This window comes from Rhea americana, unplaced genomic scaffold, assembly GCF_003343005.1.
Source record: "Rhea americana isolate MKP2758 unplaced genomic scaffold, rheAme1 scaffold_0, whole genome shotgun sequence".
Taxonomy (NCBI): Eukaryota; Metazoa; Chordata; class Aves; order Rheiformes; family Rheidae; genus Rhea; species Rhea americana.
Genome location: NW_028185037.1, coordinates 5,726,779 through 5,754,219, shown reverse-complemented (window position 1 = coordinate 5,754,219; position 27,441 = coordinate 5,726,779). Strand labels below are relative to the sequence as shown.

General features: G+C 34.0%; 1 protein-coding gene across 3 annotated transcripts in view; it reads left to right on the top strand.

Moving 5' to 3' along the window:
- WWP1 (WW domain containing E3 ubiquitin protein ligase 1) overlaps positions 1-27,441 on the top strand; it is a 58,790-nt gene that overhangs the window by 25,875 nt on the left and 5,474 nt on the right. Inside the window, exons 3-20 of one of the 3 annotated variants that reach the window (XM_085308860.1) lie at positions 324-462; positions 2,857-2,981; positions 5,954-6,091; positions 6,194-6,257; positions 8,372-8,547; positions 11,928-12,270; positions 14,402-14,497; positions 15,100-15,274; positions 18,260-18,314; positions 18,408-18,492; positions 18,592-18,720; positions 19,779-19,851; positions 19,942-20,013; positions 20,679-20,767; positions 22,393-22,552; positions 25,336-25,469; positions 25,558-25,698; positions 26,942-27,062. In XM_085308860.1, coding sequence (XP_085164986.1) covers positions 324-462; positions 2,857-2,981; positions 5,954-6,091; positions 6,194-6,257; positions 8,372-8,547; positions 11,928-12,270; positions 14,402-14,497; positions 15,100-15,274; positions 18,260-18,314; positions 18,408-18,492; positions 18,592-18,720; positions 19,779-19,851; positions 19,942-20,013; positions 20,679-20,767; positions 22,393-22,552; positions 25,336-25,469; positions 25,558-25,698; positions 26,942-27,062 — 2,315 coding nt within the window. Of the gene's footprint in view, positions 1-323; positions 463-2,856; positions 2,982-5,953; positions 6,092-6,190; positions 6,258-8,371; positions 8,548-11,927; positions 12,271-14,401; positions 14,498-15,099; positions 15,275-18,259; positions 18,315-18,407; positions 18,493-18,591; positions 18,721-19,778; positions 19,852-19,941; positions 20,014-20,678; positions 20,768-22,392; positions 22,553-25,335; positions 25,470-25,557; positions 25,699-26,941; positions 27,063-27,441 lie in introns of all 3 variants that reach the window. The other 2 variants (XM_085308780.1, XM_085308937.1) reach the window with 2 other exon arrangements.

The following is a 27,441-nucleotide window of genomic DNA, read 5'->3' as shown; positions in this document are numbered from 1 at the left end:
TAACCTAACCTGCAAATAAATGCTGAGGAGAATATGCAGCACTTGTTTTTAACTACCTAATAAAGTATCTTTCTGAAACTAGAGGCTACTATTATAGTATTGACCTCTTAACCCTTTTTTTTTTTTTTTTTTTTTGCCTGAAACTTTCCTATGCACAGTTTTAAGATTCAGGTAGGCAGTCACGGATGTTCATCAGAACAGAACAGAAGCAGAAAAGGTGAGGCATGCCATTGTCATGCCATATTTCATACATTGTGTAGGCAATAGTTTTTCTGTTTTCCAGCAAGAAGTGTGCTCTTGTAGATAACAATGCATTTTATTAGTTTCTAGTGCCAAACTGAAACGGAAAAAGAATTGGTTTGGAACAACTTTCTACACGGAATTAAGTGCAGATGGGGAAATCAAGAAAACAGCAAAATCAAGTAGTTCTTCAAATCCAAAATGGGATGAGCAGCTGACAGTGTAAGTAGATTTTTGTTTGTTTATTTAATACTGYTTATTAACCAGACACAACAGGCAAATACTTGTTAAACTTGGCTGCATACGTAGTTTTCTCTGGCTGTTGATAACTACATGCAGACATAAGGTGATATTTATCTCAAATGAAAATTCTTTTCCAGTGCTCATGAGTATTATTTCTTTACGGATTGAGTTTTCCCTGTATACAGTTGGTATACACATGGTAAGAAGAGAAGGAAGGGTTTTTTTGTATATATATAAAAATAAAAATCTAAGAGAAGAAAGATAACTAACATTTTGTATACCTTTTCAGATATAGCTAAATATTTTTCTTTGCACTGTGGACCCTTCAAGTTTAAGATACTTCTCTAAGACATGTTACCACAAGAATTTCAAATTTAAAAGGAAAAAGAAATTTTGAGTTTGATAGGTAGTAGTTGAGGAGGGTCTCTTTTTCMTTTAAATTTCCTGATGAAGTCTGTTATGGTACAGTCAAAAGAACCATTCATTGCAGTATAACCATGCAACTTATCCTGATATTTGGATTGTTTAATGTGATTGATATTAAGTGTCCTACAGGTGCAGATATACCTGGATTTAATTCCATGAAGAACTGCCAAATCTTGTACTGTTTAATTGGCTTGAATGCATCATTTGACAAAAACAAGATAGTATTGCTTCAGACTTGGGCCTAGAAACAACACAGCAGTTTTAATGCAGCACTGAGCATGGCCCAGTACTTCTTACAGCATCTGACCTGCCTTTGTGCAGTAAATAACTTTGTTGTCCCACATCTGGTTCCTATATCTAACCATGYGGGAGAAAGTACATCATACCTAGCTTTGAGGAATTGGCTATTTGGCACCACTGATACTTACTAGCTCCAGATCTGGGGTGAAGCAGTTAGGATGTTTCTGTACCACATTTTTAAGTGCTTCAGGTTTAGTAGAACTTACTACCTCTTTGTAATATTGCAAAAATGGGTAAGTGTCTTGGGCCTGACAATGATTTCTGGGAGTTGTTCCAGCACAAACACCAGAACCAGAAGAGTTGCTCTTGAGAAGACAGGTTAGATTTGGCASAATAATTGGTGAGCTGATAGAAATGAGGTAATTTGCAAACCGCACTGCTACCAAACACACTCATTCTATCATCAGTATTATTTAGGGCTTGCCCGTTARATAAGGTATTCTGGTACCTTTTACTCTGGGTATTGGAATAGTGTCATTGCTTCAGTTGCCTGGTCTGTTTGAGGATAAGTGAACTGTTTCTTTCCAACTTCCTCTGAGCTGTGTAGGGCTGCATGAGTACCAGTTTTAATTTTTCTGTGTGTGTGTAAGTATGCATGTATGCATGCATGCATATAGTTTTTTATTTTTCATTTAAAACTGGTCTTTTAGAAAAGTTTCAATTAAAATACAACCTATTCAGAATGCAAAAGCACATTTGCTCATTGATATGAACAGAAATGGTCCACACTGTCTAACRCCTTCATGTGACTACAAAGCTGGCTTTACTGACAGGAAAAATTGTTTTTGTCAATGCTGATATAACTTGCTATTTCCGGTAGTGGTTTGATGGGTATGTAGAGTGGGACTTCTTGCAGAACCATGATTCTGCTCCTTTTCTCACAGAAACACTTTTGCTGTAGTAGACCCTATACTACAAAACTTACTCTCCAGGACCTAACATAGTTTCTTGTTCTCCTTCTTGAGCTAAGGAAAGATCATTGCTGAAAGTTATCATAGCATTATGTATTTGGTTCCATTATCTTGCTGCTTCCCTCTAGTTTTTACTTTACCTTCATCATCTGATTTTTTCCCCCTCTGATTTCTGTGAGTATGCATTATGGTTTTATATGCATTTTTTGATTCATAAATAATGTTTTATCAACAGTTTCATAATAAGCATCTAGAGAATAGGTTCTTCCTACTTCCAGGCAACAGATTAGTTGCCTTTTTTTTTTTGGTAAATATTTGGTATTTCGCTTTCTAGTGATAGACAAAAGTAAAATATACTTACTGCCTCCTTTTTCACCCCCTTGTAGTTAGAATTTTGAATTATGGAGAAATAAGGATAATTGTTTTGTTTAAAAAAAATGTTCTATAACTGAGATTTGAACCTAGTGTAGGTTACTCTGATGTTTCCAAGATTCCTTATACTATTTTAGTAATACAATTCGATTTTGATCTTGAGATTAAGTATAAATATTAGTGTTTACAGTCTTTAGTTTTTTTTAAAAAAACAAACTCTTAGAGCACAAAACCTTTTTTCAGTTAATTAGTATCAAGAAATACAATAAATATGAGAAAGTGAATTGAGATAAAATATTCCTAATAACAAAAATGAATACTTTAAAATCTGTATATATTTTTTAAAAATGTATTTTATATGCAGGAATGTGACTCCACAGACTACGCTGGAATTTAGAGTGTGGAGCCATCACACTTTAAAAGCAGATGCTTTATTAGGAAGAGCCACTGTAGACTTGAGACAAGCTTTGGAAATACACAATAGAAAATGTAAGTTATCATGAAGGATATTTTGAGTGAAGTAAAACTACTATTACTAATCTGTATGTCAAAACTGGCAACTAGGCTACTAACTACACATGTTATTACAACTGACTTTCAGTTGCTGCCTTTAATTTTCTCTTCCGGACATGTCTAAATGTGCTGTAGAGAGCAATTTAAATCTAACACTAGAATATAGCATTATTGAAACAAATGCTATACTATGAGTTATTGCAAAATAAGTAAAATTGGAAATGATACAGTGTTCTCTGACGTACTAATTTGTAATTTGCTAAAAGATCCATTTTAGACTTAATAAAAGAAAGTCTAAACTTTCTGAAAAGGTGTCTACAACATTTTCAAGTTTTCCTTCTGTGCAATCCTTAGCAGAAAGGCTGGATATTTTCCCCTTGTAATTTAGCTGCCGAGAGAGCAGTAGGACCCATTAATGAATGAAACAATTGAGAACTTCCTTTTAGTACATTAGTCTACATACCTTCTAATTTTAATTGTCTTTAATAGAGTTAAATTTTCTTTAATTTTGTTTTTCTAATTTTTTTCGTTAATACAATAAGATGGTGAATCCACACTTTAAATTCCACTTCAGAGTGGCACTAGAATTCCAGCTAAACCATTCTCTGACCTTTCTCACAAGCTAGATATTGTACACAAGTAAGAACTCTACGTGGGGTGGTGGAGGAAAGGATACTTAAAAAAGGTTATTTTTCTGATTCTTACAAAAAAATGAAACAAATCTAAAATCAAGTGAAATTTCTTCAGCAGTATTGCAAGGATTCTGCCCCAGATTCTATTGTAAAGGGGAAAAAGTACTTACTCTCTGAAAATGGGGGAAAAAAGGAATTTTCTGAATTTTAGAAATACTTCATAGTGAGGTATAATACTATGTAAAAGAGTTCTGTAATGTCAAGACTAATATTTAATTTTTTTAACAGAAAAAAAAAGTAATAGTACTTTCAATAAGTTTCACATTACTGAAACTTTATGCTTTAGCTATATTAGAAGAGATTGGGTTGCAATAATAATAGCAGTCTAACATAATAGTTAAGATTTTATAACTGTAATTCTGGGGTGTRTAGGATCCAACAACTTGACATACTCTTTCGGTGGATATTTGACTGAGTTAGCTGTAGATTTCACTAAAGGTAATTTGTGTGCAGTGCTTCCTGTTTTGGCAAGTTAACAGTTTGATAGACACTGGATGCTTCAGTCATTCAGTGGTAGAATAAGCTGATCTGCGTTCTTCAGTGGCTCAGTTACTGAGGTCTAAGCTAATATGCAGCACTTGAAACGTTCTTTACTGATGAAAGTGTAAAGTCGAAGTCCTCTCAATGCAGAAACCTTAGGATTAGTATTGTTAATTTTTCCTACTTACTAGCACCACTAATGAATTGCTGTTTACAGCCATCCCTACTTTTCTGCCACCTCAGTTGGAGCACAGCCAACTGTTGATCTTCTTTTGAGAGGGAACCTTTTAAAATAATAAATGGTAAACTGATCGTCCTTTGCAGAAATGATGATTATGTTAAACGATGATTATATAAACTGCAAATACGTTGCAGTTTATATGTTGCAGTTTAACAGCTCTGTTGTGGACTAATTCCTTCTCTCTCTTCTTTTGGGTAGTGTAATTGCCTAAAATGCAGACCTCTAGACCAGTAACTTTATAACAGACTGAGGATAGCTTTCATATGTATATTTTGGCAACTTGATGTTTACTCTAATGATTTATGGTGCCGTGAAATCCATCTTACTTTAGCAGTAGGTAAATTAAGTATTACTAGTAAGTACTGCTCCACTGTACTTTCGAATCTGCTCTTTACAGTTAAAAGTTATAGYTATTGACCGTAACATCTTGGGGTATTTGGCAGTAGCTCATGGTAGCATTCCCTGTTTTTGTATTTATTTTTCACTTTTGAGTCTAGATAAGAATGAAAAAAAAAAAAGAAATGCTAGTTTAGTGCATAGTGAGTTTTAACTTTAGCTTGGAATRCTATCATATGGAGAGAAATATGATAGCATATCTCAAAAAACTAAACTTGAGACCACAAATACTGAAAAGTCTTAACCATTTTATCCTGACTGATGTGACCTCTTACTGTGTTTGGATTTTTGACCTGTAAGTTTAAATGCTGTGTTAGTAACACTTGATTTAGAGAGGATGATGCATGCCACAGCATGCTTAGTTCTGGATTGTTTATGTCTGTCTACGTATTGTGTATTGTTTATTGGTCATGTAGAAYTATTTTGCTGGACCATGTAGACTTTTTTTTTTGTAGGTACTATAATATCTCAAAACAAAATATTTGGGTTTGGTGATGGTAGTTTCTGATTTTGATTATTTGGGGTATCCTCTCTGTTAATGTTTAATCCTCTGAGCTGGGATCTATGAAAATACTAGTAAGGATTTACTAAAAATTATTTACAAAAAATTATTAGGAAGTTCTCTATACAGTCTCTTTATTTACTTCTTCCACAAATTGATGTTGTTCCTAGTTGTCTTTTAGTTTTGGAAGGTGATATGAGAAATGAACGTGAGCTCTGGTTTTAGTATAAGGCTTACTGTGACTATGTACAGTATAATATTTAGATGTGTAATTCAGAAGTTGTTTGACTTTAAGCCTTCTGGTGTTATGTCAGTACTGCACAATTTCTAAAGGGCTTAGTAGAAACAGCAAACCTGRAAAATCTATAGCAATGCAGTACCAAAACTGTATGGCTCCCATGCGTATATATAGAATACTTTGAAAAAGGACAATTCTTATAGTCAACTGTGCTCTTACATACAGCTGATGTAAATTCACATAGCTCCTTAGTGATTGCTATGTTGCTTTGAATCATCTGAGCATCTCATGCTCAGCTTTGTACAGCTAAATTAATAYAAATCATATTTTTTAGAATTTAATCTTTCCTTTACTCCTTCTCTCCTTCTCTCCCTTTACCCTCTCCAACTGCATTTTTAGTGGAGAAGGTGAAAGAACAGTTGAAACTATCTCTGGAAAACAAGAGTGGCATGGTGCAAACAGGTGAACTGACAGTTGTGCTAGATGGTTTGGTTGTTGAACAAGAATCTCTTACAAATCTCAGTTCACCAGCAACCAGTAAGTCAAATTAAAAAAAAAAAAGTATTTAATGTTTTGATTAAAATTTTAAACAGATATAATAGAGTATTTCTGTTGAATTTGTTTCTTCCTGTTCAGTAGAAGTTCAGCAGAATGGTGAGGCTGTACATGAAAACAGAGATGCTTCGGCAAGAAGTACATCCAGGTTGGAATTTATTTTTGTACTCTAGACTGTATGCAGTATACTAGCAGTTAATCAGTTTATCATTTATTTATTTATTTATTTATTTATTTATTTCAGAAGGGATAGATTTTGACTGTAAAGCCCTAAATTATAATACCACAGATTTTGGAAATACTGCTTGTATAATAATTGCCTAATTTAGCTTGATAGGATTATATTTACAACTCTGTCATTTCTTTCCTGTTAGAGCTTGGTCTCCAGTAGTTTATGATTTGCCTTTTTGCTTTGTAGCACTCTGAACATAACAGATTTCCAATCAGATGAATTTTTAAGTGCTACAGCAGAGATGAGTAGAGAAGCCAATCAATGTGTTTTTTTGTCCTTAGTCCCCTTGTTTTCCTCTGCTCTTTAAGAGCCATTTCTATGCATTTCTAACAATGTCTTACAACATACCATCTGAATCTAAGGAAGAGGAAAGAGCATAATGACTTCCCCACTCAGCCAGTTCCTTTTTAAAGTCTTGATCAGGAAGTTGTTGAACAGACTTGCATTGACTTTAGGAAGCAGTATTCAGAGCATTGAACAAATAGTTTGCCTGCTTCAACCTAAAGTGTCAAGAAAAAGCTTTAAGATCGATTTCAAGTTTCATTCTTGGCCCTCTGTCTCTGTACCAGCTCAGAGTGCCTTGAGAAAAGTAGGAATAGATTGCTTCCACCAGTAAAGGAGTCAAGTAAATCAATATTCGTATCAATTTAGTGTTACTGGCCCACTTGGTTGCCTTGCAGTGAACTCCTTCCCTTTTAAGATCTTGGCATGGGATGCAGTGGCTACTATGCGTTTGAGTGACAGGGACACGTTTGTTCTTGCATACTCTACTTCCTTTTCTTGAACATACAGAGTTTTGTCCCGGTAATCCCATGGCTGCACAGTATTAGGGAATGAGAATAAAAGGTTATTTCTCCCTGGTTTTCTTTAGAAGGCTTTGTCACTGCTCACAGTTATTTCAGAAGGGTTGAAATGCACCTGAATAGTCTTTTGAAACATTACTAGCAATCATTTGTTTCCGTTCAACTATTGTTGTTTCAGGAGTAGCTTTTACTGAGATTCTGCTGTTGATGCTGATGTCTTGATTACAGATCTTCCATATAACTATCCAGCAGTTTTGCTTTACAGTTTAAAATTAAACAGGAAAAAGTTAAACAAAGTTTTGAGGTAGTTTCTGTGTGTGTCTTTAGGAAGAAAATCATATTTGTAGTGTAAAATTGAAAAGGGATAATATTTTAATTCTCTGTTAATACTGCTTCTTTGGAGTTGTGTAGGGTAGCATGGAAATGCTGTTTTTTTTTTTCCCACTCTGAAAAGTGGATTTGCTAACATTCTCCTGTTTTTTGATATCTGTTTAACTTCTGCCTTAATAAATCTCTTTGCTTTTTAGCTATTGCTTCTTGAAATGATGAGGAGTTGGCATCAAACTTAAGTTTTACAATATGTGATTCTGTCTCATGAGTGGCTTCAAGCATTTTGGGATAGATACAATTAGAAATAGTAAAACCGAGCAGGGCTTAGCATTCACAGGCCCTTATGCTACTTCTGTTTCTGTGTGGCCTTACAAACATGAAGCTGCCTGTGCTTGTATATGCATCCTGCCTATGCTTAGAGAAGCTGCTTGTATTTTCCTTTTACCAAGGGAGAGTTTTGTTACTCCGTTAAGTTATACTAAAATAACTTTTGCAGATATAGCAAAATCAATTGTTCCACTTGCTAAACAAGAGAAGTTTTTCTGCTGATAGCTGCAGCTTTGGAAGAGTCACTAAGGTGGTTTTGGAAGATGTGGCAGAGTAATCAGTCTGCTTGACTCAATTTTAATGTCATTACAAGTAAAAGATAAAGTGAAAATGGAAAATCCTCAGGTTTTATTTTTGAAGATTTCAGATACTTAAATTTGCATTTTGCAAATAATTGCTTTGGTCTTCAACTTGGCTATTATCTAGGTCTCCAAACATAGTATTGTGAACTGCTGTGACTTTACTTCAGTTTCTGTATTTGATTCTTGTAGTATTTTAGTTTGGGATTTGGTTTAATTGCATTGCTGTTTAATCTGTTGTAATCTAAAACGAATTTTTATTTCTGCCAAGATCTGCTTGTGACATTTCCAATGGGCTAGACAATCAAGTACCTTCAAACTCTGTAGTGCAGAATGCGTTCTGTATAGAAGCTGTTAATGGAGACAGCACACCATCTCCTCCTCACCTTGCAGCCAGACCCCAAAATACACCAAAACCACTTGCTGCTCAACCTGTCAACAGTGCTGGTAAGAGTGGGAGAGTTATGAAACCATGTTCTGTAARGCTGTTGTGTCTACTTGAAAGAATCTGAAGTAGAACTTTTTCTGTACACTGTTGTTACATTTCAGAATTACTGGAAGAATGTTTCTGGGCTTGAACTTCTAATCTTGTATTTTCACTTCTCTGAATTTTATTTTTCTGAAGTTTTTCCATTTAAAACTGCATTAGCTTTTCCTACTTTCTTCGTTAGAGAAGAGAACTGATGGGAAAGATGCAAAGCATACAAAACTTCCATTACTGTTTACCAGATAACCAAATCACATTACTGGTTGTCTGGAGGAAAAAATAATATTCTCCCTTTTTTTTTTTTTTTTTAATTTCATGGTGTACTAAGCTTTTCTGTATTATAAAGGAGAGAAGGAACTACTCTTCTTACAAAATAGTTTGTAGCACAAATCTGGAAAAAACAGTAATAAAAACACTGTGAGACTTTAGAGTCAAATTGTTTTCATAGCATTAATTTGAATAACTATAATTAGGTTTATTTTGCCATTAGATGAAGCTGCTTTTTAGTGCTGTCAGGGAAACTGACAGCCTCTGAGTTGAAATGTGTTGTAGATTCCTCCTAGTCTTTCATTTTTTGAAAAGGTATACTGTTTCAAAACGAATATTGACAAATATTAAATCTCATTTTCCTCTTAAGCACAAAGTGTTGGTATTGATTATGATTACAAGTAACTTTCAGTATCACTAAGTAGGAAAACATTTTCCTTTTTTATTGTTGTTTCTTTGACAGAACTTTTGGCCTAATCATGATTATGTTTAAGCTCTTTCTGTCTTTTCTCATCCGTTTGAGAAGGATTATAGTGATAGCAGATAAAACACATACCCTTAAACAGAAATAGGCAATCTATTAATAAAAAGAGAATGGAGATTGTCAAACTTTTTGTAATGGATTGGGAAATGTGGGAATGGCAGGAAGATGGCAGGAACAATTATAAACTTAAAAAGGTAATAAATTAAATTAGGCCTTTTCTGAAGCTCTTCTCTATTTAGAGAATTTGAATTTGATTCCTCTCTACTTTCAGTTGAAGGCCAAAGGGCATATGCTTTATTTAGGCCTTGCTGCCATTTTCCCTTTATCACTGAGATCCATTTCAAGTCTGTAGGATAGAGAAATTGCAAAAATAATTGGYTTCTTTAAATACTAATATTGATGGAATTTTCACTGAATTTGCACTAATCCACTATTACCACAGTTTTCAATGACTGTACATAGTTACAGAGATATTTTTTGATGCAAGGCATAAAACAGGTCTCCAGCATTTGTTGATGATACACATTTTTTTCCACTATTGTGTCTAGCAATACTGTAATTTCATGTGATGTTGTCAGAATTGCTGTTTTAGATCTAATTGGTAAGTTAATCAGCTAATGTAAAATTTTATAGATCTGTTTTGGAGATCAGTTTACTAAAAGAGCTGATGTTTGTCACTGCTATTTTGCTTCTAACTTCATTGTGTAATCCTATTTCCTTTTTTATGTGGATAAATTGATTTTTTTTTTTTTAATGAGAGCCAAAATTTCAGTTGGCTTTTTTCCCATTTAAATAAATGTTCCTAATTAAAGCAGGAGTGTGAAGAAACTGAGCTGATTGTCTGCAGTTNAATACTATGCTTTGTATTTGCTTGAAATAATCAACAAAGTGTGGACTGGAAGTAGTAACGTATTGTCCTGGAACAGTTGTGTTTAAAAAGCAGTTTTTCTGCAGATCTTACAGATCTGCTGCTGCCCATAAAATCATGCTCAATATTATGCATATAAAGAACATACATATATATATAAGCTGATGTACTAATTTTAATACATGCTTTTCAATATGTGCTGCTGATTGCAGTTCTAGAACAGCATAATTCTTTGACCTGTTTTTATAACCTTCTGGGAAAGCAAGCAATTGCTGACCTTACAGAGAATTGCAAATAGTAAGTAGAATCCAGCCATTTGTTTCTATAAATTTTGTTATACAAAACTAAAATAAACAAACTATTTAAAATGATGGGATAGTGTCTGTATAGGCACTAGTCTAGGGATAAATTTTACAAACCTGTATCAGTAAGATTGTAAGTACAGAGCAATTGCAGCACTTATGTGTCAGTCCTTAGAATAGTAACCTAATGGCATGCTGTTAGGTAGAAAATCAGCTGTTTTTTTTTTTTTTTTTTTTTTTTTTTTTTTTTTTTTTTTTTTTTTTTTTTTTTTGCATGTTATATTTGGTCTTGCACAAATTCTAAAGGACTTGCAAGCTGACAAGATTAAATAGAATTATCAGTGTCTGATGTTGATCAGTGGTACAGAAAAGGAAAGCTTTCGAATGATGTTAGCACTGCACTGCTCTTAACAGGCATCCTCCTGACTGCTGCACCTGATTTCATTTGTCTGAGGCAAGATCTTGGTGTGCTGAGATAACTGTTCTGTTAAGCTCTGCAAATGACTGATTGATGTAGTGCTAACCACAAGGATTTGGGAGTACAAAAGTAGTCTTTAGTCCCTACTCCCCAAATCCATGTCTGCTGGATTTTATGACCTTTTATGAGCTTATGCATTAGATAGCTTTTATGTTTTCTGTAGAAAGACTAGTTAATTTATAATTTATTTTATAATTCTAAACCCATTTTTATAACTTACTTTATAGTTCTAAACCCATTTTCTTCAGTCATTGGACTATTTAAGTTATTTGTATTAACCAAATACAGTTTTATTAGGACCAGTTGACCTTTATTTGAGAGTGTTTTTTTTGTTTGTTTGTTTGTTTTTTTTTTTTTTTTTTTAAGTCACACGTGGGTGGTTTTTAGTTAATTGCAAAGCTCAGTGTCTGAGGCCCCCCCCCCCCAAAAAAAAGAAACTGCAGAGATTTGCCTTTTAGTTACTATACTTCATATAGTTAATTATTCCTTAATGTTTTCCTTTCATAATATGCTAATGAAGAGTATTTTTTTGATACAAGTTGTGAGGTTTCAAACTCAAAGCTGTACTTTTTCTGGGAAGCAGATGTCTACTTTTGCTAACCTAAGAAGCAAAATATAACATTGAATTGAACAAAATAGCAAGCAAGGAAGAAATTACCTCAGTAAGGTTGAGGTTGTATAGAGAGTGTGACTGAATTTGAGATTATTTAGTTAACCTAAGTTCACTATGTATTTTTTTGTTGGTTCACAGATTGTCAGTTTTAATTGCAGGTTTAATTAWGTTGGTGTTTTGTGACTTTTTGTCATGTTAAACAAAAAACTGATTATTATAGATGGGTATGATGTAAACATTTATTATTCCTTTGCTAACCCTTAAATTAGTAATTAAAAGAAAATCATTAGATTCTGATACGCAAATGTTCTTATTTCTTCTTTCTCAGCTAATGGTGAGTCATCCTCCRCTGCACCAGAAGCTGGTAGTTCTTCTGTCTCTGAGCCTCAGATAGGTTCTGAAGAAGCTCCCATGTCTACAGATTGCACTAATGCTGCAGCAGAACCTCAGTCTACAGCAGAAGCAACTGGTTGTTCTGAAAGCCACACTTCTACGTTACCTGTTTTGTCTGCTGGACTTGAAGCTGCAGCTACAACAGACTGTGCTCCACCTAGTTCTGGAAACAGTACMGCAGCAGACGCAGCAAAACCAAGGGAATCCTCCTCAAGTACATCTGGAGAATCTGTAAGACAGCAGCCTGGTAATGCCAGTACAGAACCTTTGCCACCAGGGTATGTGGGCTTGGTTTTAATGCTGTACTCTAACTTGGTGTTCTAACTGTGCGTGCAAGAAATTTTATTTCTTACTTGGATTGCCAACTGCAGGTCGGTTGGCTGAAGCATGGTTATTTGATCTAAATAGAATTTATACTGTGCTAGTCTGACTGGCCAGTAGCTCTTGTCCGAGAAACTAACAATTGATTATTGATTTACTGAGATAGTAATGTTGATTTAATAGAGGAACACTTGGGTATGCTGAAYGTGAAGATTGCTATTTGATATTTTCAAACTTATTTCATACTTGGGTCATAACTCATTGTTTCTTTGGTTTTAAACTAGTAAGAATGTAGTAAGATTCAACTTACAGAGAAGGAAAATGAGTAAAGTACCCTAAATACTTGTAGGTGCTTGCAATGTATACATCCAATAACACTATAAATATAGATTTGAAGTGTATGTGCATGCTAAGAACAGCTAGAAACCTTTAATTTTACCAGTGTTTGAAACTACTGCTGTTGTCTCAACGGTTAAAGACAAAAGTGAAGATGTCCTGCGACATCAACTGAAAATATATTTTGTTTTCAAATATATATATTGATTTTAATTTTTGCGGATGAATGAAAAGACGTCTTCAGTAACTAACTGAAAATCCTAACATTTCTGTAATATTTTAACTATTATCTAGAGCAGCAGTTTCTGAACGTAGAAATTGTTTCTTACCCTGTGTGTATACCGTGTGCCAGTGTAGATAAGTTTTTGGAGAGAGACTCTCTTGTACCTACTCTCTCTGAAGCAGGTTCAGCAAGTAATTAATGACATTGCAGCTGAGTTTTTGGAGTTGGATAAAACACAAAACCAAGGAATCTAGCAAAATCAAAATATTAAATGTATTTTCTTGGGGAGGAGATACAAAGCTTTTAATTTTCAGTTCTTTAGAGAATTAAAGTTCTTTGTAGGTTGGAATTCCTATGGTATGTTGGTAGGTACACTCATTCACTCACTTTTTTTTTCTTTTTTGTGTATGCTTTCCAGTTGAGGACAGGGACATGAGTTCCAGATATAGCACCTACTGTGGCCGCATACCTCAGTTTATCATTTCTCCCTGACCACAGGTTCCCTCTCTCCTCAGTCTGATTGATTCTCTGTTATGTTTAGCCTTACTGACTTAGTCTATTACACGCTGCTTTTTCTTTCCGTCTTCCTGTGGTGCTAGCATTTAACCTTTTGAAATGCAGAATACATTTTATAGTWTTTTTTTTATATGATAGTCTATATTAGTGAGGAAATTCACATCAAATCCGATGTGTGGCAGACAAAATGTTCTCTCTACATTTTTGGGAGCTTGCATACCTTTTTAGGAGCTATACAATTGCGCATATAAGAAAAGCAAATGTTTTGTGTAATGCAAACAAGGCCTTTAGCTCTTCAATTAACGTTTCTTCTTGTTCCTCTCCCATGTGTAAATATTATTTKTTCTATTATTACAGTCTTCAACACTATGAAACTAGAATTGCTGATAATGTTTGGTCCTCTGTCCATTTTCATTGYAAGAGTTTTGCTAATAAATTTAGAGAAATAATCCCCAAAGATTTCAAATAGAGGATTATTTACCAGATCAGGAAATAGATACATAAGACAGTTATCTGCTAGCACACATTCGGGTTCACTCTGAAAGATCCTGTTGTTTGTTACATGTAGGAGACAGTGCTTCAAATATAAATTCCCWTTCTTTTTTGAGAAGTGTATGTTAGGAATCACAAGGAAAGTGTTTTATGAAAGGAGAAGAATCTCTAAATGCATTTTGACTGAGATTCTTTCAACATCCAAACCTTGAGCAGATACTTACTTGGCTTTGTTTTCACATATTTTAAATAGAACTTGAAAATGTTTGTAAATATTTAATGCATGCTCATTTATGTATCAAGTCCTTTGAAGAAGTCTTTACAGTGAAACCTGTTTGGGTAGGAAGTAGATGATGTGTATTCCAGTCTGAGCTGTCTTAGGCCTTCTAGAGTGAGGTTTGGCTAATAACACTCTTACTTGACAGCAAAGTGCTTTTTCGGCTTAGTGAGAGCTAAATCCTAGTGAAACATACCCATCTTAAAGCAGATTCATCTTATATAAAAGTCTTTTTGTCTTAAAGATGGGAGCAAAGAAAGGATCCTCATGGTAGAACCTATTACGTTGATCACAACACACGAACTACAACATGGGAAAGACCTCAGCCCTTACCTCCGGGGTAACGTAGACTTCCTTTGATTTAAATCTAATTAGTACTGTATTTTTTTCTAATTTTTGTTTGGTACAAAAAGAAGTACAGTGTTACTTTTAGTAAGCAGTTCATAAAGACTGTATCAAGGATCATATAGGAAGAAATTCTAACTTTCAGTCAATTTAGAATTATATTAATTGCAGCTGTTTTCATAAAAATGTTGGTGTTATCTATAATGTTCTGATCACTAAGGATTAAATAACATACATTTTATCACCTTTGTTTAGATGGCATCATTACGTGTAGTACCATGGTTCCCAAACTATGGTTCTTGGGCAAAGTGTTTTCTGTGAAACCTCCCAACATTGCTCATGGTCATGGTTAAAGATAAAACTGATGCAGAGAGAGAGGACCATGTGATTGTCTGTGGTCTATTTGTTCAGTATGGTTCTCTTTGTACAGAAAGCTAGGGAGACCAGTGATATTTTGTATGCTTTAGAAAATAAAATCATGGCTGTGACTGCCTGTACTCGATTGAAATACTGCCTAGGAATTTAACATAAAGAGAAAATCAGTTTTGTAATGTTACTGAAAAATACATAGCTGCTAACATTTCTATTTCTTGTTAGCTGGGAAAGAAGAGTTGATGATCGTGGAAGAGTTTACTATGTGGACCACAATACCAGAACAACAACATGGCAGCGACCAACAATGGAATCAGTCAGGAACTTTGAGCAGTGGCAATCTCAACGTAATCAACTGCAGGGAGCTATGCAACAATTTAACCAACGATACCTCTATTCGGTAACTTTTAAATAATATGTAGAAATTAGTAGAGAGGCATACTATTTTTTGTTGAACTTTTTCTAAAGTGATTTTATAATTGTTCAACTGTATGTGTTTTAAGAAGTTTGATATCAGTAATTTAAATTTTGGTTCTATTGAAAAATGAAATCTGCTTCAAAGAAAAAAGAACAAACCTATTCCTTTCTGAGTCTGTTTCCTAACATGAACATTGAGGATTGTGTGATGCTTAAGACTTTAAATTGCAATAGTAACAGATAAAGCTAAAGTACTACCTTAACTGAAAAGGAACTTGAATATTGATTTATGGGCATTTTGAGCTCGTCTAGTAATTCAGAATCTTTTATCAATAAAGGTGGTATTTTTTTCTTTAAACCTCTTTTGAAAGCCTATGCATCTGTTCAACTCTGGAGTTTCCTGCATGGTTTTCAATTTCTCTCAGATAGTTACTCACTTTTTAAGCTTAACAAGAAGAAAAAATTATGACTAACTTGAGACAGATTGAAAAATGCAGTTGGATAAAAAGGATAATTTATTTTTTGAGAGTTAAGAATGGTGGTGCCTGCAAGTCACTGTCACTCTAAACACTTGGTTGTAAGAATTTTATTTAGTCTCTTAACAAAAGATCCAGTCCTAGAGACTTTCATAAGTGAGACAAAGCAAAGCTTGGGTGTTTTAAAGAAATCAATAAGTATCAGTCTGAATCCCTCACTTGTCCTGATCCTAAGAATTTTTTTGAGTTAGATTTGTTCTTTTGGAGGAAAATATATAAAAACACAGTAGCATCCTTTACTTCAAAGCAGGTACCTGAATAAAATAGTCCCATTAAATTAAAAGGAAAATTAGGTCTGTGGATGCAAAGAGTCCTAGTCTAGGAGTTAAATGAAGTTGGTTCAGAATTGTACTTAATAGTTTCTTTAAAACACATGAGAAAATTAATACTTATCCAAGTAGACACTACCCCCACCCCACAATTTAGAAGAACTAAGTTAACTTTCTTTAAATATTACTATCTTCTTATAAAATATGTATGAAATAATGCATATGTTAAAAATGTTCAAACATTATTATTTATTTATTTATTAAAGTTTACTGCTTGATGGAAAAAGTAGTAATGACTAGTTAGAACAGCCTTGTTCATCCTGCGGATGGTTACTTCACATCATTTTGAAAGCGCAAAGCTTGCTAGTATGTAGGAATATCTTTGAAAGTTATTAAATATTTTCTAAGGGTGAGCCTTTGTAACTAATTAAGAAAAAGGATACTGCACGTTTAGTGTTTTGACACCTTAATTTCCATATGCAGAATATGCATCCTGCACAATGTGTTATCATGTCTGAATTAGCTGTGAGAGATGGAAGGTAGCAGAAACAGTGTGACTCTATCAATGAATACTTTACCCAGGTTAATATAGCATACTGCTTTTGGTATTAAATCTGGCTTATGCTATGCAACTGCCTAGCATTTCACTGTGTTCTGCTAAATGTACATTAAGCTGCAAACACACACAATTCTCTGAACCAGCTAAGGTGATCAGAAATGTCCCGATCATACCACCGTTCAGTTCTTTGACAGATGACTTTTTTTTTTTTAATTAGGAACTATTCTTTTTATCCTCATGACACAGAAGTCTTTGACTACAAATGACTGTAATTGTATAGTTTTTAAAAGCAAGAAAAGTTAACTTCATTTGTTGCTGAAATAATGATGATAATTCTCTGTTCGCAACTAATAGCTGGTGGCCAGAAAGTTAGATTCATTTTGGATTTAACCACTGCCTTTTCTTCTGATGCTTGTTCTATTATTCTTTCAGAGGAAAACAGGGAAAATACTGTAGCTTTTCGTGCCTGAATTTGCTGTTTGTAAACTCTTAAGTGGGTTTGAAATCTTTGGATTACACATACTATGTGAAGCCAAAGCAGTACTGGTAGTAAAGTGATCCTTAAAATATTGTTTGGAAAGTGTAAATTGGTTGCCAGTTTCCAAATTTTTGGTTACCAAAAATTCATTCTGCATAAAAAACCCAACAGCGTATAACTGGGTAGGTGAATTTTAGTGTCCAAAAGGTGTGAGGATGCTCTTACTTAGAGCATGGAACCTGCAGTCTATGGGATTTCTGCCTTTTATATTCTCCTGTGTTTTGTACCTTTGGAAGCTAATGGGGGCTTCTGCAAGGTTACGGTATAATACAGCCTTAGCATCGTTTATAATAATAATTTAGGTTGTTTGATTTTTTTTTCTTTAACCTTACTATATGTAGGTATACATCTTGTATAATTTTAAACATCTAAATATTTTAGTGGAACACAGCTGTTTTTCCAAAGACAACGAAATCTGAAAATAGCCAGACACTGAGAGAAGACATATCCTTTTTTCAGAGGAAGTAAAGACAACCTATTCTGGTGATAGTCATTGTGCTTCCATGCATACTTTGAAATGTATTTATTAATGGTTAAGCACATTTTCACTTCAGTTGAAGTTTGCACTATCTTCAGAGTAGAGGATTCCTGCAAATAGGAAAGCTTAACTAGGGAGTAAATTTTCTGGAATGTGCTATGACATAAAGGGCAAAAAGCTTTCATTGTGATTTCTTTTGTAACATCCCTTTCCTGTCATCTAAGACTTAAGATCATGCTTAAGAACAAGCATATTCTTAAATCAAGCAAGAACAAGTACATTGTGCTTATCTGCTGATACGTATTTTCACAAAACTTTTATGAACTTCACATCTTTGAGACTACTGGCTGTCTATCAGCTTTGCTTTAGGAAGGGAAAGGAAGGGATGTAAGATCGGAAACAGTTGACACAAGCGTACAAGTCATGATTCTTATCATGCAATCTATGTTTCTCCGTGAAAACAGACTAAAAGTGGCATGATGTTTTTACAGAATGGATAGACTTCAGAACTAGTGGTAATCTTAAAATACATTAAGATAAAGAAATATGAATGTTATGAATACTGAGTGTCGTTTTGTTTATAAATAGGCTTCAATGTTGTCAGCAGAAAATGATCCGCTTGGGCCTTTACCACCAGGTTGGGGTAAGTTAATCAGCTGTTGATTTCAGGAAGCAGTAATTACAGAATTTGGAATGCAATTGTTGTATAGTTTTGTTTTTTGCTTTTTTCCCCTAGAAAGGAGAGTGGATTCAAATGATAGGGTGTATTTTGTAAATCATAACACAAAGACAACACAGTGGGAAGATCCTCGAACCCAAGGGTAGGTGTGTATAKTGACCGTGCAGATGAAAAGATCTTTCTTAACTGTTAAGTTTCATGATGTGGGGGGAAAAAGTACTATCTACAATTTCTTCTGCAGTTTACAAAATGAAGACCCTCTTCCAGAGGGCTGGGAAATCAGATACACTAGAGAAGGTGTCAGATACTTTGTTGATCATAATATGAGAACCACCACCTTCAATGACCCTCGTACCGGGAAATCTTCTGTGTAAGTGAGAAATTAAATTAATTTTTAAATGTTTTAACTTGTATCTTAATGATGAAGTTCTTCTCATTCTGGAAGACAATACTTTCTTCTATACTTTAGTTAGAATTGATCTCTAAATTATGAAAAAAATTGTTTTTTGTAAATTTATCTAATTTTAAGATTTAATTATCAATTCATCTGTGCAGCACTCTGAAGTACTGCTTTAAGATTCAATAGTTTTTGTGCAGTGTTCAGATTCCAAGACTGTAAATGCAGAAATTTAAAGGGCAGTGACATAAACATGAATTCAACTAGTATAACTAATAGTTAAATTTTTAAAGGAAACAATGATTGTAAAGAGTATTCCTTGTAGTTACACTGTATAGTAATATTAAAACTTAAGCAAAGTAGTTCTGAATACTTTCAAAATTTTATATGTGAATCTTCTTTTAAATAGTTTTATCAGAAGTATTCACCCAAATGATGGTTGCTGTCTTAACATCTTTTATGTAGGGTAAGATTTATTTCTGATGACATGTTGATGGCCTTTAATTCAAAGAGCTAACAGATTATTGTAGTTTAAGTTCCTTCCTTGTAGTATAAATTCCTTCCTAGTTCTGCAAACAGATAAACTTACAAAGCCTTTTATCTTATGTCGATCCTTGTTGACTAATGTGACTAAGTTCGTACTGCAGTCTTTCTCAGTAATGCAATAAATTAGATGTCTGTCCTTTAGCTAGCTTCTAATTTTCACAAAAAATGATAAGGATTTGAAGGATTGGAAATCCTCAAGATCTTTGCCCTTTTCTCAAACTCAGTAATTGGCTAGTGCCTTAAAAAGAAGAAAGTGGGGTGAAAAGGGAAAGATGTGGCAGACTGATATACTGAACCATCAATTACATTTTGTTTCTTTGGAAAACCATACAAAAAGAAATGGGAGTATACATTAGATTTCCATGCATGATCATTTCTTATGATCAAAGTTTTTGCATTAGTGAAAGCTACAAGATGTTGTTTAGAGTTGAATGTACTGTTTGCTATCTGTGTAGTTAATGCATCTCAAATATATTTCCTTACAGAAATAAAGGGCCACAGATCGCTTATGAACGCAGCTTTAGGTGGAAACTTGCTCACTTCCGTTACTTGTGTCAGGTACTGAATAAATAATTATTTACTTTTTAGGGCTAGCTCAGTTTATATTTTTGTGTATTGCCTGTTAACATTACTACTTTATGATTACAGTCTAATGCACTGCCGAGCCATGTGAAAATCAATGTATCCAGACAGACTCTGTTTGAGGATTCTTTCCAGCAAGTAAGACTGCAGTTTTTGTTGTGTTTATCAAGAAAAAGCATAAGAACAAAAACGGCTGTACTCAGTTCAGATTAATGGTCCTTCAAAGAAAGTAATCTTACTCTGGTATTAGCCAAATGGGGATTCTTAGGGGACACTGTAAGACTAATCAAAATCCTTGCCTTCTGTGTGCCATCAAAACCTCTTGAAGTGGATTCTCTAAGCAAGAAAAACTGTATAATAATGAAGAAGAATAATATTAATGAAAATATATTACACTTATTTTAGTTTGGAGTAAAATATATTCTGAAGTGATTTGCCGAAAACAGAAAACCCTCTAATATATCAGATGAAAAACTCTTCCTAGCCTATTTTGCCTTAAGGGGGGCCTATAATGGATGCCTTGGGAGCAATGTAACAGAGCAGCCATATACTGATAAGTTCCAGATACGTTCATCTACATGCTAGCAGTGTGCAGCACAGAGACTTTAAGTCAGAGTTGGTGTCTTTGTGTTCAGTAGTTGTTGATTGCAGATTGTTTCATGAGTTAGTCTAATCGCTTTTGAATGTGCGTAAACCATTGGCATATATGACATTTCTGTATCTAATAAAGTCTGAATTTGAAGGAGGATTTGCATTTAAAGTCCATCAATTTATTACAATAATTATTTGGGTTTTTTGGATAGATTATGGCATTAAAACCCTATGATCTAAGGAGAAGATTATATGTTATATTCAGAGGAGAAGAAGGATTGGATTATGGTGGCTTGGCAAGGTAAAAGAAAATTTGTTTAAAAGAAATATATATATATACCTATATACATACACTGACTTATTTATTTATTTACACTGCAACTCTGATTTCTAATGTCATTCTGTTGGCAAAGAAACAACTTCTGCAGTTTCACCTGGCTAAACTTTCTAGCTGCTTTTAATGTATTGGGTTTGAAGAACTGGCAGCAATGGCTATTGTTAYAGGTTAACGCTTTGCACTGGTAAAACTGAGTTCTCAGTTGTTCAGTTCTTTGACAAAGATTGATACCTAAACTGGATTTTTTAAATACAAAATAATTGTTTTAAACTGAGTTGTTTYAGAAACTTCATCTTTTCCAGAGGCAGGGATTATGGAAAAATAAATGAACAAATACCAGATTCGGGCTGATACGAGCAGAAAGGACATTAACAAGAAGAGCATAGAGCAGGCATGAAGTAACAGCAGATGAGCAGAATATGTAGCCTGGACAGGAGTATGAAAGAAGTAGAGCATAAATTTTTCCAAAATTTAAAATATAACTCAAAAGGAAAGTCTGATAACAGGAAAATCATACACAAAGTGTGTTTCATCCATGGTTATTATGGAGAATAACCATTGACTGCTGCTGCCAGTTACTTATCTCAAATATTAATAATGATGAAAATTTCAGTTCTGCTGCAGATTCAGGGCACTAGAAGTAGTTATAAATGATAGATTCTTTTTATTTCCTGTTTCTTAATATAAAGATGTTTTGTCATTGCTGTAACTTACTATGTTAAAAAGAAGTTTGGTTAACATATAAATGGAGACAAAAAATAAATAAATGGAGAAATCCATGTTTTTTTGTTGATTAGTGTCCCCATCATGCTGACACTGTGCATAAGATGGGAACCAAGAGAGTTCAAGAAATCTCTTCCAGAGAAACCAAATATTCCAGAGAAATGACACTAGAAGAATTTAACTGAACAGTGTTAGTCACAGAATTCAGCAGAATAAATAAATAACAGAAATGTGTTTGTATTATAATTTCATAGGCTTAGGAATAAGACTTGGCTAAAGTTTGGAAGTGAAGTTGAGAAGCAGCATGGATCTCATTGTAACTTTAGCTGAGAACAGTTAAATGACACTGAGTAAGTGTTCATGTATTGACTTGCTAATGTAATAGTGCATTGATACAAATATAGCAAGCTGACACACCTGATTTCCCCTTCGGTCTTCAGCAGGCTAAACTCGGTGTTCTGTCCAATTTGGTACCCTGTGTTTAGAGAAACAGTCTGATTCTGTGTCCTGTGGCCAGTTCTAGCTAGAACCCTACACAGCAAAAACCTGTGCTGTGAGGGACATGTTAAGGGTGACAGTCTTAAAAACAATTTCTAAACTTTGGAGGTCATGAATTTGTAACATTAACATTTTTAATGATGGATTTTTTTATATATTTAAGAAGCATATGATTCCATATATTATTCTGTGATAATAATACAAAACTGTTTATACTGTTTTTCTAAGTTTAAGTGTATAATTTTTYTAAGTTAAGTTTATAATTTTTTCTAAGTTTAAATTTAGATAATTTTGCTAATTACCCAAGGGGAATGGTGATAAACATCTGTATCTGATGTTTTTATGTGTATATATGTTTTTTTCCTTAGAGAATGGTTTTTCTTGCTTTCCCATGAAGTACTGAACCCTATGTACTGCCTATTTGAATATGCTGGGAAGAGCAACTATTGCCTGCAGATAAATCCAGCATCAACAATCAATCCTGATCATCTTTCATATTTCTGTTTTATTGGGCGCTTTATTGCCATGGTAGGTTAGATTTTAAAGATTTTGTTGTTCGCTATAACTATAAATTTATTCCTGAGTCATATTTCTTTTTACTTTTTTTTTAAAAGATTCTTTTAATTTCTTAATGGAGAGACGATTAAGGTATGTAAGGCTTTGAACCTAGAACGTTTCCTGAGAATCAAGTCTCTTACACACTGAAGCTTGCTGGAATGATGATGAAATATCATGAAATTATATATAACAACATATTCTTAGCATTTAGATACGTGTACTTCAGACAGACTGCTGTTTTCTTCTATGCCTGATTTAGTGTCTGAATACTGATTCTCTGAAAAATGTGATTAGTATTTTCCCAAAAAGCCTCCTAAATTAAACTTAGTATCTACATCACACTATTAGAAAAACTTGAGTCAAAAATGTTTTGCAGAGTGCAGTAAGCCTTAGTTCAAACACATRTACTTGGACACAAAGGTCAGATACTGGGGAGAGCAGAAGTTGACAGGGAGCTGATAGCTTCCTGCTTCTCTGCCATCAGGTTTTGCTTCAACTAAAAGCTAATAGGAATATTGTATCATTACTCCTTGTGCAATCAGTGAGCCAAGTTTCTATAATGGAGTTTTGCTCTACCATGTTTCTTTTCTTACATCTATTGATATGGTCCTCTTTCCCTATAATCATCATGGTACCTATAGTTGGCCTCCAAGGGTATCTCACAACACGGTGAACAGTGAAACCAAACAGAGTAGATAAGTGCGTTTGCAGATTGAAGATTCTGACTCCTTCTCCTGTCATTACGGTTTCTTGCATGAATTTAGATGGAGTAAATACAAGCAAAGTGTAACTTAAGTAGAAAAAAGACTTTCAGACTTWAAAAAAAGTTAGATTTTGGATTTAGGGAGGGCTTTTCTTATAGCTGCTCGTAAGACACAAATTGTTCACTTTTGGTGGTAACATCTCTGACTAAGAGTTTTATGGCCAAGTTCCATATTTCTGTGCTATATGGAAAATTGATTTCACTGGGTTAACACTCCAATAGCCTGTCTTTACAGCTTGCTGTAATGCTGTTTTGACAMGTATCTGTGGTAAAGCAAATTACATCCTAGAGTGAATCCTGTTTATTTTAGTCAAGGATTTTGTTCCTGGAGTGAGATAAATCCGTAGCTGAACTACACCTATCTGTTAACTTTAGGAAAGCTATCTCATATGAAGTATAGATTGTAGAGAAGAACGAATTAAAATGGTTTGAGGTCTTTAAAAAGACAAACTCTTGAAGTTTTTTGTATTTTTATTTTAAATTCTCTGAGGGAGATATTATTCTAATGGTGTTTAATGTGGTCAGTTCCAAAGTCTGGGTATATTATTTCATGGATTGTAATGGATAATACTGTCTGCAGTATAGGTTGTATGCACTTTTTGGAATACCCTATAGTGATTAAAATAGCTCAGATGGTAATGCAAGAGTGAATAATTTTCAGGATTCTAGGTTGTCTTTTTAAATGGAATTGTAGAGCTTGGCCTTCTTACGAAACATTTACGATTCTCTGATCATAAAGATTTCTTCTGGTTTTGAACATTGAAATTTCAACACATATTTGCCACTGAGGCTGGGTTTAATGCAAAGATTAAATATATTACTTTATTTTGAAAAAAAAGCTGTTAAACAGAGTTGGCTGTTGCAACTTTGATATTTTACTGCAAAATTACTGTGGAWATTAAATGACATGATTTAAGAGTTTGCTCTTTGCAAAAAAGCAGCAAGTCATATGGTTGGGTACTACACTCACCATGTAGTTTATCTATGTACTTCCTTCAAAAATCTAGACAAATTTAAAAAAGGCCTTTTGGAGGACCTTTTTTAACTCTTTAAAGCAGAAGAAATGCATGCTAGATTGGGTTCTAAAGTGGAGATTGGGAAGTGCGGAAAAAAGATGGAAACTGTCTTTTTCTGGAGGAAATGGGCTGTTAGATAGCTCATCATCTCATAAAATTTCAGCTGTAAGGAGAGGGAAGCAGTAAAGGAGAGAGAAGCAGTAAAAGCACTTCATAGGCTATGTTTAGGATGAGATTTTTAAAGGTGTTCCCTAGTGAATGATGTATAATGGATCAGGATGAAGAAAATTTGTTTTCATGGTGGTAACTTTCTCTGTCAAACTTCAGAAGCACAGAGGCAGTATTGTAGAGGTTAACAATGTGTATGTGTATACAGCGCATTGCATGCTTTTTTGATATGTGGTAAGACAAGTGTGACCAATGTTTGTATTTTCAAATTGACTTTGGAATGGAAGGGAGAATTTTGTTTCTCAGTTCTGTTACAATTTGCCTATAAAGAAAATGATCTCCAGGGCTCTTTCAGAAGCAGTCTGTGCTTGCATTTTTAATTGTTTTTTGCAAGCTGCAATAACGCTGTCTGAAGGATGATTTTTGCAAGAAGGTTGTATGTAGTAACAAATCCTACCCAAATTCTACCCAACTAGGATCAAATAACAGTGGGAATGTACCCCTATCCATATAAAAGGATGAAACTTAGTAATTTCCTCTTTTCATAGACTTTATCCTTTTTTTGAATATTTTTTTAATCTAAGAATTTCTAATTTGTATTGATGCATATGCTTAGCTTAATTTTGTTAATTGTGTTTTCTTTCTTCCCATTTATTGTTATATTTCATTCTTTTTAAATACCAAGCTTTTACTGCTACTTGGTGCTTTTTTATTATTTAAAGGAGAAAGAAAATAAGAATTAAAGTCTTGAAATAATTCAGTAAGTTCAGCAATTCAATATAAACAACTTGCTTTCTGTTTAACAGGCATTGTTTCATGGAAAATTTATTGACACTGGTTTTTCTCTGCCTTTCTACAAACGAATGCTGAGCAAGAAACTTACTATCAAGGACCTAGAGTCTATTGATACTGAATTTTACAACTCCCTGATTTGGATAAGGTTTGTAGATTTGTTTTTGCTGTTGTTTTATAACTTTTTTTACTTGTTTGCTTGCTTAGAATTTATTGTTTTTTCTTCCACCCTACAGGGATAACAACATTGAAGAATGTAACTTGGAAATGTACTTCTGTGTGGACATGGAGCTCTTAGGAAAAGTAACCTCACATGAGCTGAAATCAGGAGGTTCAAATATTTTGGTAACCGAGGAGAACAAAGAAGAATATATTGGGTAGGAAGATGTAGATGCTGAAAAAAGTGTTCAGTATTTCTTATGTGGCTGTATTAGTTTTTGGCCYAGTATGTTTTGGGTTTTTGTATGATACAACTTTTAGAACAGTGAATAGAGTGGTATATTAACACATGACGTGTATATATTTTGATCTCTCTCCTCTTCCTTCCCTCTGTCCCATGCCCTGAAAAAAGACTTGATAGGGAGATGGTGACCTGTGTTGTTACATACACAATGAGACAGAATAAATGAAACTGAAAATGAGCAAACTGATGCTAAGTAACTTCAAGGTCACAAGTTCAGTTGGACAGAAGACATAAATTTGACAGTGGATTTCACAGCTGTTCTGTAGGCTGCTGTCACTGTAGAAACTAAAATGCAGATCTTSAGGTCTGGCTACTTCCTCTCCTAATCCTTACCACTGCCTTTCCTTTCCCAAATTTATATTTCTGATACATATATTCAGCACAATCTCAAAAGCACATGTACTTAGATCCTTTTCTATATTACAAYACATATCCCTGTGCTGCATATAAAATTGCCATTTTAACAGTATTTAACTTATCATTAACTGTGTGTATTTATATCTACCTTCAAATTTTTTTTATGTTCAGAAATAGTTTGACTATTTGAGTTGGAACTTAAAATACCATTACATCTTCCTTCCTCTGAATCTTAACATAGATCAAATAGAAAATGTTCAAATAGTTCAAATAGAAAAGGAATACTCTGTGTTGAAGTTGGAAATAATCTTATAATTGTGGAAGTATTCAGCAACCATAGTAACAGATGTTAAAATCAACATTTTTAAAAAATTATTTTCTGTCTACACTTTTTTGCTCAAGAACAAAATATCTTAAAATCAGTGGAAACTTTTCTTCCACCAAAACAGTAATATTATGCACATTTTAAGCTAGAAGAAATTTTGCCCTAACAAAATAATAATGCCCAAGCAGCAGCCTTCTTATTAAAAGATTGCTAATTCTTGTAAGTGAGAGGTTGATAATAAAAGGCTATATTTTTGGAAGTGGAAATTAACATAAGTTAATCTTGATACTATTACTATTAGTCTGAGTTTGGAGATTTGTCATAATGTCAATATGCTATGGAATCATAGTGATATAAGAAAGCAGAATTGGAGGGAATGTTACCTCAATTTAACATATACACAGTGATACATGTTTGAATTTTTTGTATTGACTGCTAGTGGATATTTAATTCATGCTTGCTTTTCCCTTCCCAGGTTAATGGCAGAATGGCGATTTTCTCGGGGAGTTAGAGAACAAACCAAAGCTTTTCTTGATGGTTTTAATGAAGTTGTTCCCCTACAATGGCTACACTATTTTGATGAGAAGGAGTTGGAGGTGATGTTTTTTTCTTCAGCATTTTTACCTTTAGGGAAGGAACGTGTGTATATATAGAATGATTAAATGGATAGGTTGGCTTGAATCTCTCACCTGTAGTATGCTACATTTGACTGCTTGTGGAACATTAATAGTCTAACTGCAGAGATGGGAGTTAATTGTGACCAGAAGCTGGTGCTTTTATTGAATCTGTGTTCTATGTTGTCCAGGAGTTGTGAATTTTAGATTCAATCCTCAGTTCTGGAATGTGTTCTGTAACATTACATTAAGGAATCAGAATGTGAGATCACAGATAAATTGATTAGTTTTCTAAAACTTTTCCTGCTCTGGTAGATGAGTACAATTACCTTTAACATTACACAGAAGTTGATTCTAGTGT